At 31.7% G+C, this 15458-nt stretch overlaps 1 protein-coding gene across 2 annotated transcripts in view; it reads left to right on the top strand.

Annotated features, from left to right (window-relative positions):
• LOC106786005 (limbic system-associated membrane protein-like) overlaps positions 1-11922 on the top strand; it is a 194021-nt gene extending 182099 nt beyond the window's left edge. For both annotated transcript variants that reach the window (XM_014746941.1, XM_014746940.1), the window contains exons 6-11: positions 2698-2826; positions 6284-6421; positions 6700-6849; positions 8246-8317; positions 8971-9039; positions 11573-11922. In XM_014746941.1, the coding sequence (XP_014602427.1) occupies positions 2698-2826; positions 6284-6421; positions 6700-6849; positions 8246-8317; positions 8971-9039; positions 11573-11724 (710 nt within the window). In that variant the 3' untranslated portion in view covers positions 11725-11922. The remainder of the gene's footprint in view (positions 1-2697; positions 2827-6283; positions 6422-6699; positions 6850-8245; positions 8318-8970; positions 9040-11572) is intronic.
• Positions 11923-15458: the final 3536 nt, after the last annotated feature.

The raw sequence follows: 15458 nt of genomic DNA, 5'->3' as shown, positions 1-15458 counted from the left end.
CACAACTTACAGCATCGCATTCTTTGCCATTTTATGAACCTTTACAGACTAATTTATAACTCGAAAAGTTATTCTACGCGTAGACAAAAGAATGTACTTTAATTTAATATAAAAATCATTAAAATCCATTTGCTAAAAGTTTAAAAAATATGTACCGAAACTTTTCAAAGAAATTGTAAAGATGCACAATTTACAGCATTGCATTCTCTGACATTTTCTGCACTTTACATTAGATTTTCATAACTCTACAAAGTATTCTACGTGTAGAAAAAAGAGTGTACTTTAATGTAATATAAGATTCCTTAAAATTAACTCACTTTTAGTATAAAAAATATTTGCCGAAACTTTTCAAAGAAATGGCAAAGTTGTACAATTTACAGCAATGCATTCTCTGACATTTTATGAACCTTTGCAGATTGGTTTATTGCTTGTAAAGGTATTTTACGTATAGACAAAAGAGTGTACTTTAATTCAATATAAGATTCCTTAAAATTAACTCACTTTTAGTATAAAAAATTTTTACTGAAAGTTTTCAAAGGAATTGCAAAGTTGTACAATTTACAGCATTGCAATCTCTGACATTTCTTGAACTTTACATGCTAAATTTATAACTCTATAAAGTATTTTACGCGCAGAAAAAAGAGTGTACTTTAATTTAATATAAATATAATTTAAATCCGCTTTGCTATAAGTATAAAATTTTATTGTCAGGTTATCCCAAGTACTTAAAAAATTGTGACTAAAATTATGTGGGAGTCCCTGTATATATATATATATACAAATATATATTTAACTCTTTGCAGTTAACTACTGATATAGATGAATGTGATATTAAAAAAAAAAAAAAGAAGAATAATAAAAAATGAACACAAAAGAAAAATAGAAAAAAAGTGTAAGAAGACGGAATGAAATACGATTGTGTCCCGAGCTAACGCTTATGCGGTAAAATACATCACGTACTAATTCCCAAATAGCCACTCAGCCACTTATTCTTTCCTTTTTTTTTCTCTATCCCCTTTCCCTTCCTTCTCCTCCTCCTCCTTTCCTTTCCTTTTCTTTTCATTCCTTTTTTTTTACTTTCGTAAGCTGTCCGCTTATTCTTAAGCCGTGCTATACGAAGAGAGGTAGAAAATGTTATGCAAAGTGAGAGCCAGAGTTCCCGCGAGTTGCATGCGCTCACTCCTATCAAACTCCCTCCCCTAACCCCCACCCCTCGGCACCCTAAGCACCCCCGCATCGACGCGAATGAGCACTAATTTATACCATGACCCGTTTATACTAACCTAGCCCCCCTTTTCACTATCCCAATGTTAATCCTTACGAGGCTAAATGACCCTTAAGGGGTCTGCTCACCATCCAATGCCTTTCCAAGAGTTCTTCTCTCATCACAAACAGTTTTTCTATTGTTGTAGCATCTCTTGACCGATTTTTACAATGCACGAAAGCTCATTTAAAAGATAACAATATCGAACACGCAAAAGATTGTAGGTACATATACTTTTATCAACTATACCGATTTTTATTTACTTCATTGTGATATTTGATATGATTTTAGATAAATCTAGAAACGAATAGGATAAGTTTCTATTGTAGTTTTTTTTATAGTTTTGGTAGGTTTTTTTTTAATTAATTTAATTCGTTTTACTGCGCTTTGAAATGTGACGACATTTTTATCTTTTTTTTTTTTATTGGAAGATATAAATATATGAAACATTTTGTTATTGAATTTACGCGTATTGTGTCATTATGAATATAATAATTTATTTAAATTTATAAATGATATATATATAAGTGTCCAAAATAAAGATATAAAAATAATGAAAGAAAATATAGGAGAAGAAAAAAGAAGGAAAGGAATTTCCATAAGATAAATTTTACGATATTCGGAAATTATTCGCGTTACATTTTGTTAATATTACATAGATTCGTGCGTTCATGCACGCATATATACTATACTTCATTAACGGTACAACTATTTTCCATTATTTTCTCATGCGTGAATACTGAACATATTTGTCTTTAGTTCATTCTCGCAAGCTTTTTTAATCGTCCGATGCAGAATAAGCAGAAAATGTTCCTATTATTTTAATACTAATTTCTATTGACATGATATGCAGGTATCCTACCATATATATATATATATATATATATATATATATATATAAAGACCATTTTTCGTTGAACGAACATCAATATGTAAACTATCAAATAATTCTACACAACTAATACAAGAATCCGTTTTATTCTCTAGTTCGCCATTGTCTCTCTGTTACACGATCCGTAATATCGCTACAACTTGTGCAGACATATATTTATTTCGCAGTGTTGCCCGCTTCGTCCAGCGAATCCCTGCAAACACCTCGAACATCGATCCGTTCGGAAAATATTTGCCATTATCGTGTAAATTACGAACGTTACTAGTCGCGAAAGGTTTCCGAAACAAAGGGGTTCTCTGGGAAACATTGGCGAAACAAGAAAATAATAATACGATGAAAATTATTATCGGAGAATTCGTGGGTTGGTGGGAGCTGGGGGGAGGGGAGGAATGAAGGTGGAGGAGGGGGGGGGTGTAGCAACACAATTTTCCACGTGTCATATTGTAAAAAAGTAATGATAAAACTTTTACTTAGTGTTCGTTGATAAAGTGATTACATTTTATGTATGGTGTTTTTTTTTTTTCACATTTGTTTGTTCCAGTTAACGTCATCGATGGAGAATTTTTACATATCGTCAAGATAAGTCGACTTCATATGGGAAAATATCTGTGCATAGCATCGAACGGCGTGCCACCATCGGTCAGCAAAAGCGTCACGCTCAACGTTCACTGTAAGCTTTCTCTATTATACTAATAATTGATGTTTTTTATTTTTTTTTTACATTTTTTAAATATTTTTTAACGTCCATCGATCACTTAGTTACGTCGTTCGTTTAAAAAAGAAAAAAAAAAAAAAAATAAAATAAAATAAAATAAAATAAAAACAAACAAGAAGGATAAAACAAACTAAAAAGCAAAATGCCATTAAATCAAAGTGCAGTGTGCAGTGCTTAAATTGCACTCGCGTAACAGATTGATACGTGAAATGTTTATTTAAAAAATAACACATTTTTTTTGTATAATAAAATTTTCCTACATGTTTCCATTCGATTTGTCTCTTTATTTCATTTTTAATTGACAGATATTTTATTGATTACAATGTTAACTCATTCGTATTATTGAAATAACAATATCTATGTTCGTTTTATCGAATATTTCAACTATTCAAATCGACGTTAAATTTTATTAAACAAATGATATTTGTAATACGATTCGTATTATCGCAGTAAGATGTATAAAAAACTAATCAAACAATTTCATTTTATTATCGATATCATTTTACAAAACCACCACCAACCAGAGAGAAAGAAAGAGAAAAAGTGCAAGCTTTTTTTTTTTTGAATGCAAATATGAGTACGATAGGAAAAAAAAAAATACAATTGGTAGATATTAAAAAGCGGATGTTTAACGAGCCGATCATCTATCATAAAACGAAAATGTATAATGTTTAATCAATAAATAAAGTGAAAAATGGAGAAAATGTTCGTTAGATAGAAACGAGTGAAAGAACCCGATTTTTACGCTCTGGTTACAATTACTCGTATTTCTGTGTATTGACACTCACACGCAATCTTCTAGTACACGTATTACGTAAAATAATAATAATAATAATAATAATAATAATAATAATAATGTTTAGTGAAACATTTGCTCGTTAGTTTTTCTTTTTTTTTTTTTTTTTCCCCCATTAAGAGAATCTGAACCATAATTTGAGATATATAACGTTGTTAATATTATATGACTTATTAAAAAGTGCATCATTATACTTAAATATTACATTATTCTTTTAAATATATATTTTCAACGAATATATTAAACATTTATAGATATATCTACGTAGATAACGATGCTTTACATTTATTATAATAAATAAAATCAAGATAAAGAATGGATTCGAATTCAACAACGTAATTGTTCTTTCTCACACACATGCAGTTACGATAAATAATTATTATTAATTATAATTATATTCCAAATTTCGAAATCATAGAAATTTGTAATCTGACAATAATAATCAAATGAGGATGATGAAGATGATGAATTCTGAAAATAAATAAAATCATTTATCTGAGTTCATATGAACGATACGAGTAAAAGGATTAACCATATAATTGTAAAAAATTTTCGTGGAATGAAAGAGTGCTTGTTCATCGTCAGAGGCAGCTTGGTCCAGCAGGATGCATTAGGTTGGCTTTCAACGTCTCATTTAGCCACCGATTTACGAGCAACCACTTGACCCAGATATGCTCGATATACGTCCGTACGTCCCAATGCAGCCGTTTCGAGTCAACCCTCCCGTGTCACTCCTCCCCCTCCCATGCCTCATTTCACTTCATCTCATTTAACCACACCTCACCTCACCACACTTCGTCTGGTCCCTTCAATAAACCACCATACGCGTTCGCGCGCATTTAAACTTACGCACGATGATTTAAGTAACCCCCTCCCCCTTCCCCACCCTCTCCCTCGCCCCTTATCATCTTCCGATTTTATTTTTCCTCCGTCTATCTATCTCTTTTTTTTTTTTTTAGTTTTTTTTTTTTTTTTTTTTTTTTTTTTTTTTTTTTCTATTTTTTATCTTTATCGACCCGCGAACTTTACGAAGAAGCCGAACATAAAAACAAAATCGTGAGGGAGAAAAAAAAGGGTCTCGAACGGAAGGATTTTTACGACGTGGGGTGGGGCGAGGTGGGAGAGGGGGGAGGCACAAAAGTAATATAATTTTAGCGACTATTCCTTTCAGAAACGCAATCGACTGGCGTAAGTAAATTCGAACGACGTTTTTCAAGGACGTCCCATTGAAGTATGTAGATACATATAATATAATACGTACGCCGATGTAGATCTATCGATAGATCGATAGAGATCGATAGATCAAACGATTTATCTATCTGAAAGCGTACACACGTTGCTGCCAGAGTACGAAAGGAAATGCGAGTTTAACGTGTAGAAAACGGTGGAAAATTTTCTATTCGACGATAAGTTGGAAAAATATGCAAGGAAAATGGTGGTAAAAAGAGAGAAAAATCGAAGTAAGGAAAACACACGATAAAGAAAGAGGGAGAGAGAGAGAGAGAGAGAGATATAAAAAGGAAAGAAGGTTTAAAAAGAAAAAGAGAGAGAGAAGGTTATGAGAAGAATCTTTCGGCGCTTCGTCCAAGGGTGCTTTCCCTTAGCAGTAAACTGTGATTTACGTTGGTTCGTAAAAGGTGGCTGCCATGACACGATATTACCGATTCAGAGTGTTTATATCGATCGAAAGTGAAGCTGTGTTGCATTCCACTACTCATACTGGATACAACGGTAATAATCGGTAAACTTAAGGACAGTGTTTTGCTTTCAAAGATAGAGAGAGAGAGAGAGAGAGAGAGTGGAAGGGTCTTAACTTGAAAGTGTAAGGAAACATGAACACTATCCAGTTCGAATTTTAACAATGGCATAAAGGAAAAGGAGGATTTTAGTAGATCGTAAAGGGTTTTCTCTATAATACAATTGAAAATCTATCAAACGCGAACACGATAAATAATGATAATAACAAAGATTATTTAATTGATGTATATTATTACGAACTAAACGTAATAAATGATCGATACGAATTATTATACTTTATTTTCTACATTATTTGTTAATATCAATTATTTCGATACCGAAATCTATCGAATTTTGTTTAATGTTTGAAAATATATACGTATATAAAATTATATCATTTTAAAATTGAAAATATATATCAATGAACATTTAAATATTTAATGAAAAATTCTTTTATTTCGTATAAGAAAGAAATGATGTCATTTGATAATTTGACAATAAAACAATCGATATAATTTTATTGGATTGACAGAAATATTTCCTGTCGATTTATAAATATATATATATATATATATATATATATATTGTATATTGTATAATATAATTTGTATTGATTTTGTTAGAAAAATAATATATAAATTAAATAAATTTATTAGAATATATTGATTAATAAATAAATCGTCAAGAGAATTTTTTTAAGCACAATTCAATAATATTGAAAATATTATAGAAAATACTATGAACATTGCATATACAATTAATCATAATTCGGTATTGAAAGTGATAAAAATTTCTTCGTTATGTTCTTATACTACATTAGTCAGCAAAAAATCTTAAGATGAATTCGATAGATTCTTTTGTTTTTTTTTATCTTTCCAGTTCCACCGATGCTATCTATTCCAAATCAATTGGAAGCTGCCTATATCGGACAAGAGGTTACTCTCGAGTGTCACATCGAAGCTTTTCCAACAGCCATTAATTATTGGACTACGGAAAACGGCGATATGATTGTCTCCGGTAATTCTCGATTTTATTGCCCTTGCATTTATCCTTTTTACGATAACGCTACAAACGCTTCTGGACACTTTCATTTAATCATTTTATCGATAGATTTCAACGCGTTAAACTTAATATACAGAAAAAGAAAAAAGATGAACACGCATACATACATACATACATACATACATACATACACGTGTTTTTAACGATTTCCAAGTTTTCCAAAGGTCGACTATAAACCCTTTACTCGACCTACGTAATTAGAGTTAACGAGCGTGCAAATTATGGCGTTTCAGGTGACAAGTACATGACGGTGATTGCTGATAACGAGTACACGAAGCACATGGTATTGAAGATACGTAATGTTACCTCGAAGGACTTCGGTTCTTACAAATGTGTCGCACAAAATTCATTGGGTGCAACGGACGGTGTTATCAAGTTGGACGGTGAGTTTATAGTATATTTCGTTAGATTTGATTTTTCTGTTTTAAGAAAATCATTCAAAATAAAAAGAGAAAGAGAGAGAAAAGGAAAAAACGAAACAAAAAATGATACGATAGGATAAATTGAATAGAAAAACGAATGAAAAGAATGTGATAGGAGTGGAAAAATATCTAACCACCCTCTCCCCCACCCTCCACCCACCACCTCCCGGTATAACTTTCGTTTAATTTCGATACGTCGATATTCGTGAAAATCGTGAAACACGATAAAAGACAGATTGAGTTCCAGTCGAGTCTAAAGGACGTAATAGCTTAAACATTACCTCGTAATTACGGACAATTATTTGGCGACATTATGAAGACTCCTTCCTAATGGTAAAATAATTGATTTCCAATAGTCCTCTGCATAAGACATTGACGGTTCCGAGCATTGAATGTCGATCGATGAGCGAGGTCAAGCATCCTTTCCAACGTAGTTCAACGTAGTAATTGCCGTTGAAATTTACGAAGGATATATTTATCCGTACGGAACATAATCTTTTTTTTTTTCTTCTTTTTTTTTTCTTCAAGCTGTTTAAACGAATAAATTGGCTGGAATTAAAAGTTTCCAGCCAGGGGTTTAGGGGAGGGGAGAGTAGGAAGAAGTGGTGGTGTTGTTGCTGGAAAAATGTCCTCTTTCATAATAATATTATATTGAAAAACAATTTTTACAAGCATTATTTTCGTTATAATATACGAATCGTAGTATTATTAAAGTTTATTTGAAAAAATTTGTTTCTTATTATATTTTTTTTCTTTTTAGTTAATTGTAAAATAAATTGGAATTTGTTGTGATATTCAATCTCGAGAATATTTATATATATATATATATATCGATTTTTAAGCTCGACAAGGTTTTCTTTTTTTTTTTAAATTCTTTTCCTCTCTCTCTCTTTCTTCCAATATCATCTGTTTTTTTATTAAATTCACTTAACGAGCAAGCGTACGTCGAACAACGTGTACACGTACAAGCTCTGAGTTATAGTTAGAAACGATTTTAAAGCCGTACGACAAATGTTTGCATCAGCATTTTCACGAAAGGAAGAGAAGAACACCACCGGAGAAGAGTGTTTTCCAAAGTAGCACGATGCAAGAAGTCGCATACAGGATCCCTTTAATTCGTTTTTCAAACAATCGCGAAAGTATATATACATTTTACGATGACAAAAAGGAAAGAAAGAAAAGAAAAGAAAAAAAAGGTCATTAGGAATAAAAATGATACTTCTTTAATCATGATTTCTTGTATCAATTCGTACCATACAATCAAATAAATCGATAAAATTGTAAACTCATAAGAAGTATTTTGTTTTTCTAATTATTAAAATCAAATTCCAACCGATTGTTTATGTTTTATTTACAGAAATCCCAGCACCATCTACCACCTCAACAACGCAATCTCCGTATTACGTAACATCGTTAATGAAGAAAAACGGTAATTAGCGCTTTGTTTCAACGTCGAAACTTTATTTTCTACTTATGCCATTTTCACCGTCTTGAACGATTTCTCTCGAGTAACGTGAGAAGTATAAGCTCGAGATTAATTAAACGAGGGTAGTTGGGGGTGCCTCTGTATTCTCTCCTTTCTCACCCTCTTGCCATTGCTCCTTTTTTTTTTCTCCTTTCTTTCTTTCTTTCTTTTTCTCTCTCTCTCTCTCTCTCTCTCTCTCTTCTCCTTACTTCCTCAAGATGATCTTAATTACACTTGGATTCGCGCGCGATCAAAGTTCGTATTTTGTTTATCCTTTTCTCTTCGAATAAGAGCATTTCCTACTATACCTTATATGCAAAAGTTACCTTACTTCGTTACAATGATCTTAATTATTCGCGTAATTACGTGAAACTGTAGTAGCCTGCCAGAGGGTAGGTTGAGGAAGTCGAAGTTTCCCCTCCCCTCCCCTCCCCTCCCCACCAACTTCCTCCTCCTCCTTCCAACCCCTTTTCTTCTTCATTTCATTTCCCTTCCTTTTTCTTTCTTATCTTTTCTCTATTTAGAATAGTTCTATCCACTTTATTTTTGTTGAATATATTTTCGTATGGCAATGCAGCATATCGATAAAACGTCTCGTTGGTATATTGTTCTCTTAGGTAGAAACGGTAACAAGAAATTACGTCAACGTCCCAACGATTACGAGGTCGAGGAATGGAGAAATCCAGGTCAGTAAACGTCTATTTCTAACTACGCTTGATAAAATTCCCCAATGAATTCCCTATGACGATACATTTTTCTACTTTCGCTAATATAAGTCGATTCAGTATTTAGTATAATTAAAATTTGTACCCAATGATACATGTAATTAAAAGGAATAGGGATATTATTTTCATCTCGTAGGGTATTCGTTAAATTTGAATTCTTTTTTCATTCAACCAATCACCCACCCAATCACCCACCCCCCCCCACTCTCCTACTTTTGACATATTTTTATTTATTTAATTATTATTTCATTTCGTACAATTCTTATTTTAAACGAATTCAACCGAATCGTAATCCGCTCGTCAAATATATTTCGAAAGATAAAATGAAACGAGGACAACGCGATTTGACTGTTTTTTTTTTTTTCTTTTTTGCGTATTGTTTTATTAATAAAACAAATCGTTCGACCACGTTAAATGTGAGTGTCAATCATACGTGTCGATCAAATATTGACATTTCCACACAATGAAAGGAAAAGAAAAGAAAAGAAAGAACTTATTGAAAATTCCGCAAATCGATTGGATTAATTTTGGGTCAAGTTCGATTTCGTTAGAAAATAATATTACAAAGTTGGATATTATTTAGATACATTGATTTTAAAAAAAAAACGCGTTCAAATCCGTGTCGGAGGATGAAATAAGAATAGAGGATGATAAAGAAAAGAGGAAAAAAAAGAAAAAAATAAAAAGAAATGAAAGGAAAGTTTGTACGAGTCGATACAAAAGACGGGGGGTCAGCTGGTGACGATGAATGCTCGTAGGAACCATTGAAAGAATGAAAAAACTTGCGATTTCATCGAAAGATTTCTTCGATCCGTGGTACCGAAGTCACTTTTCTCTTCGCGACGTTTACTTTCAATTAATGAAAAACGAGCTTCGTTGACCTCCGGCCATCGTTCGCCTCGAGGGGCTAAAGCACGCTGGAACTTTCGGGGTTAGGGGTTAAATCGAACAAGTGTAGAAAGAAATAGTAAGATGAAAGGAGTAACAACGGAATTCTCGTTATTTTCTTTCACCTTACTCTACCTTTGCTTTGCTTTTCTTTTCTTTTCATTTCTTTTCTTTTCAAACCATGGTAGGTACCCAGGTTCTGTTTCCCTTTTTCTAACCTTTCACTAAATCGATTGACTTTCCTATTGCGTCAGAGAACTCACGCAATAAATCGAATGTCACGATTTTATTTCAAGAAAAACAAACTTTTATACTATTGTGTGTTCCCCCCCCCTCCCACTCCCCCACTGACATGTTAATCGAATTTTTTCAAATTAATAAATATTAAAAAAAAAAAAGATTGTTCGTCGTATTTTTTATTATTTATAATATAAATCATTATAGTTGATTTTTGAGTACGTACGATTGGTATTATATTTCAATTAATGATAATATTATAATTTGTTATAAATTTTTAAACGTGATTAATATTTAACACTTAAGGATCAAATGAAGAAATAATTTTGTATTTAAAATTGTGCTTTGAAATTTAATGGTTATGCTATTTGAAACAATATATATATCATGTGTTAATCAATGATCAAATACAGCAAATATTAGGGAATTTCCAATATTCGATGATCTAATATTCGAAACCTTCTACTACTCGCATGATGCACTATCGAATCATCTGCTATCAAAATAAATAACTGAAACATAGTAGATCATTTTTACGATATTATTATCCTTCTTATTGCTTTAGTATGAAATTGAAATAAATCATAAGGCTTTTAAAATTCGCATATAATAGCGTTGAAAACGTCTGTAAAAAATAAACTGTTAAAATAAAAAAAAGAAATATTTCATAAATTAAACAAAATAATGTGAAAATAAAAGCATAAATTTATAAATATATTTTATAACACAACAATTTCTCCATTCGAACATTTATATGTTATCCTTTTAATTTAAATATTGAAGTTTTAATTGTACAGGGTGTTTAAAAATATGTGAGAATAGAAAAAAAGAAAAATAATTCAAATAATAATATACCCAATACGAATTTGTTTCTAAATTATAATCGTTGTTTTATTATACCGTGTTCTAACATAATTTTCATAGAAATTATTCGAAGTGCACGAGTTCAGCTTTTTATCATAGATCTTCTCACTCATTCAAATACACCAGGTTTTGTTTGAATTTTCCAAAATCTTACACGAGATAAGAAGTTTACTTTATAAATATAATAGTTGAACCAACTATAATATATTCACTAAAGTTCTATAAATTATACAATAATTTTCATATTAAAACAACAATATCACATCGACTAAATTAATTATATGATCGGGTTATATAAAATATTTTTTTAGTATTTATAATATATAAAATATATAATTTATTATAGTAAAAAATCATTCGTAAAATTCCGACTGAAAAATTTGGGAAAACCCTGTCTACAGATAGACGTTCAACTTCCATTATTTTTCATAGAATAAATCGACAATAGAAAAAAATAAAAAAATATAAAAAAAAAAGTGGGATGTGTTCCTGTATTTGTTTGCAGATTACGAGAACGAATACGAGCCACCATCGATGCCACCAGGAGATTTACCATTGGATGCGTTAAATCTGGGCGCTGCACGTGAGCCCCGCATACTACTTCATCTTCTATTACCGAGCGTTTTGCCATTGCTCTTAACAGCCATCAGAAGATGATTCTCGCATCATGGGAACGGGGCTTCCAGTTGTAGTGTTTATTGGACGGAAAGTCCGGCGTGCGTCCGTTTCCGGTCGTACGACGGTTCTCGAATGCGACGATGTCGGCCACGCTTGAAATTATTTTCGTACTAAAGCTAGACTTAAATAATAATAAAAATAAAAATAAAAACACAAAACATAATAAAATAAAACAAATGAGAAAAGAATAAAAAAATTCACGGAGAAAAAGGACTATGGCGTGTATGAGTGTGCAAGTATGCGTGTGCAAGTGTGATGCGTGTGCAAACGAGAAGATAAGAAAATAAGGAAAGATGCAATCGTGTGTGAGAAAAATTAAATAATAAAACAACAAAAAATAATACAGAATAAAAGATATATTATAAATATATATATATATATATATAAATATATTAATATATCTATATATATTGATATATTGTGTATGAGTGTCACAGTAAAAGACGGGGCACGCACGTGCGAGCCCTTTTCTGTGTTAGAGAACGAAAGGGAAGACTGGAAAAATAATGTTGCTTGTAAGTACCGACACAAATAGTAATCTAGCCAATTTATTCATCCCCTTTTTCTTATACTATCGATACATGTATATATATATATACGTACACTTTTGTTTAATCACCATGAGACTAGTTAAATGATTTCTTATGTAATTGTAAATCTGATAATTCGAACTGTTTTTTCTGATTTTCTACTAAAAATTCGACGAGTTTTACGAATACGTTTGAAAAAACATTTGGATCGACGTTGTTGAAAATCATGAATCGTATGCATTCCAGAGTTACGATTCACGTTACTTTTTGTTTGCTTGTTTGTTTTTATTTCGTTATTGTTATAGTTGTTGCAATGCGATATAACAACCAATGGCTTACGTTTACGAGTTCGATTGGATGTAACATTTTCTTTCAACCTTTTCCATTTCCAGCATCCTACAACCCCACCCCCTCAACCTCTCTTCTTCTTCTTCTTCTTCTTATATTTTCGACGAAGTAACTTTCCGCGAGGTTTTCTCGAAAAGAAAATACTTGTTCGCGAAGGGATCGTTTAGTATACCGCGGCACGTTCCTTATGGCATTCCTAGGTCCTCAGGTTTTTTCGTCGAACGACGAGAAAAGTGGATACTGGTAGCTTTTATTGTCCGCGAAAGGAAATTGGATCGTCCATATAACCAGAAAGAAAGAAAATAAGAAAGAAGGAAGGAAGGAAGGAAGGAAGGGTTTTAGATCTATTCTTTTTAATAAGTTCTATCATTTTTTTTTTTTTTTTTTAAATCGATCGTTCTTTTCTAAAACGAAAATCTATATTATATATATATATATATATGAATAAATAGAAAAAGTAAGAACAAGATGAAGAGAGAGAGAGAGAGAGAGAGAACAAAAGAAATAGTATTATAAAAACCTACAGTGATAATTCCATGTCCTATTTAATTTTTAATTTTGCAACGGTTATATTATTTAAGAAAAAAAAAAAAAAGAAAATAAAACAAATGGCGAGAGAGATAAAGCTCGAAAATCGATTAATTTTGAAATTATCGTCGGAATAGAAAATCTGCGCGATGAGAGAAACAGAAAAATTGTATATCTAATAAATATACATATACGTATAATAAATAAAATGAAATAAAATAAAATAAGTAAATAAATTAACGAGAAATATAGGCATATACGTATAGATATATATGTAAATACATACGCGCGAATTATATAGTTAGATGAAGGTTCATAGAATGTGATGAGTGAGAGTGTGAAAGCACAATAGTAAAAAAGAAAGAGATAAAGAAAGAAATGAAATAAAAGAAAAAGGAAAGGAATGTTAAACGAAGTTTCGTAATAAAAAAAAATAATAGTTTTGCCATTGCTTAGTCTCGATTTTGGTATGACGGTGTAAACTAATATAAGATGTGTTGAAAAAAATTAACGAATGATAAGTTCGAAATACGCTAGAAAGAAAGAAAGAGAGAGGACTATGTTTAGATAAAAGTTATAGGCGGTTTAGTGTTCGACGTCCGAGAATGGAAATAGAAAAATTGTGAGAGAGAGAGAGAGAGAGAGAGAGAGAGAGAAATAGATAGACGAAGAGAGGCAGGTGTAAATTAATCGTGTAGCCTCGAATCATCGACATAACACAACAACGACGTGTGCATAGAGCTGAGAGCTGCTTCGTGGCTTCGTTTCGTACAAACAAACAAAACACACACAAATAATAAGCGCGATTATATCAAATAGAAGAAGGAAAAAAAAAAAAAAGGAGAAAAAAGAAAACCAAAAGTCAAGAAGAAACGAATAAAAATATTTCCAGTTGTCAAAAAATTTCCACACACACACACACACACGATTGGTTTTTTTAACAACTGTACCTTTAAAAAAACACAAGGTAATACAATTACAACAGCGATAATACATTTTTCTCCTAGAAAAGAAAAAAGCAAGAAGAAAAGAATAAAAAAAAGAAAAACAAACATTGTTTTAAAGTAACTCTACAAATTATTTCTATATTTGAAAGATATATAAATGAGAAAAGGAAAAAAAAAAGAAAAGAAAGAATGAAAACTTTCGGGGGGAATGATGGAAGTAACGAAATTCTCCTCTTTCGCGTTTCGATGGGTTTAGATTTTTCCTTCCTTAAATTGGGGAGGCTGGCAGGGCGTGGGGGCGGGGTGGGGGGGGGTGGTATAGAGGAAACGTATTTATGTACGTTCGTTTCATTTGGTGTCTCGAGAATATTGTGGATAGATATCGAGTAGCGTACTACCGAATACGACGATCGAATCGAATTCTTGTTACTCCTTTGCCTTGTATAAATATATCGGCAAGAACATGTACGGTAACGTTTGTACGTACATGTATATATATATATATCCCATACACCCCCATACGACATATATAGTTCGTCGTAAGTAAACGGTGAAACGCGAAAGAGGTTTAGCATATTTCGATTCCCCACCCCTTTCTCCTCCCCCCTGCGCCCCCCGTTTCTTTTTCTTTTATTTTTTTCTCTCTCTCAAGAAAATCGTGCCAGGCTTCCAGCTTCTTTCCTCAAACAGAAAAAAAAATAAATAGAAAGAAAGCAAGAAAGAAAGAAAAATATAAAAGCTTTTTCGCATTGCTTCAGCCTCTCCGACTTCTTCTTCTCTTACGTTGTACCTGACAGTTTGAATTGTTAGCCGTCGAATTCGTGAAACGCTAGAAAAAAAAAAAAAAAAACGCGTGTGAAAAATATGATATAATAAGGAGCAAAAAAAAAAAAAAATAAAAAAAAAAATGAATTAAAATAACCAAATGGAATGGAAAAAATTATGTGTTATATTAATAATAATAATAATAATAATAATATTAATAATTATAATGATGATGATGATGATGATATCCTTCATGCGCCTTTGCCGCGATCGATTATGTAAATAATGTAGATAGATTTGCATTGCGATCGAAAGTGATGAGAGAGACGATCATTTATGCGAAATAACGATGATAATGATGATGACTATGACGATAATGATGATGACTCGAGGCTGCTACTTGAGTATTAATAGTGAATCGTTTAGAAGAATGGTAAAATGAAACTACGGTTAAGGGATTAAGATAACACGAATCGAATGACGATAATGATTGTGCGTTGTGTTTAGTAGAAATGAAAAATTCAGAATCGAGATTTTAAACTGCCATCGATATATATATATATATATATATATATATATATATGTATATATATAT

The sequence above is a fragment of the Polistes canadensis genome, unplaced genomic scaffold, assembly GCF_001313835.1.
Source record: "Polistes canadensis isolate GaletaPanama2010 unplaced genomic scaffold, ASM131383v1 scaffold_62, whole genome shotgun sequence".
In the NCBI taxonomy this organism is placed as follows: domain Eukaryota; kingdom Metazoa; phylum Arthropoda; class Insecta; order Hymenoptera; family Vespidae; genus Polistes; species Polistes canadensis.
Note: the sequence above shows the minus strand (reverse complement) of the source record. Positions and strands in the feature narration are given on the sequence as shown.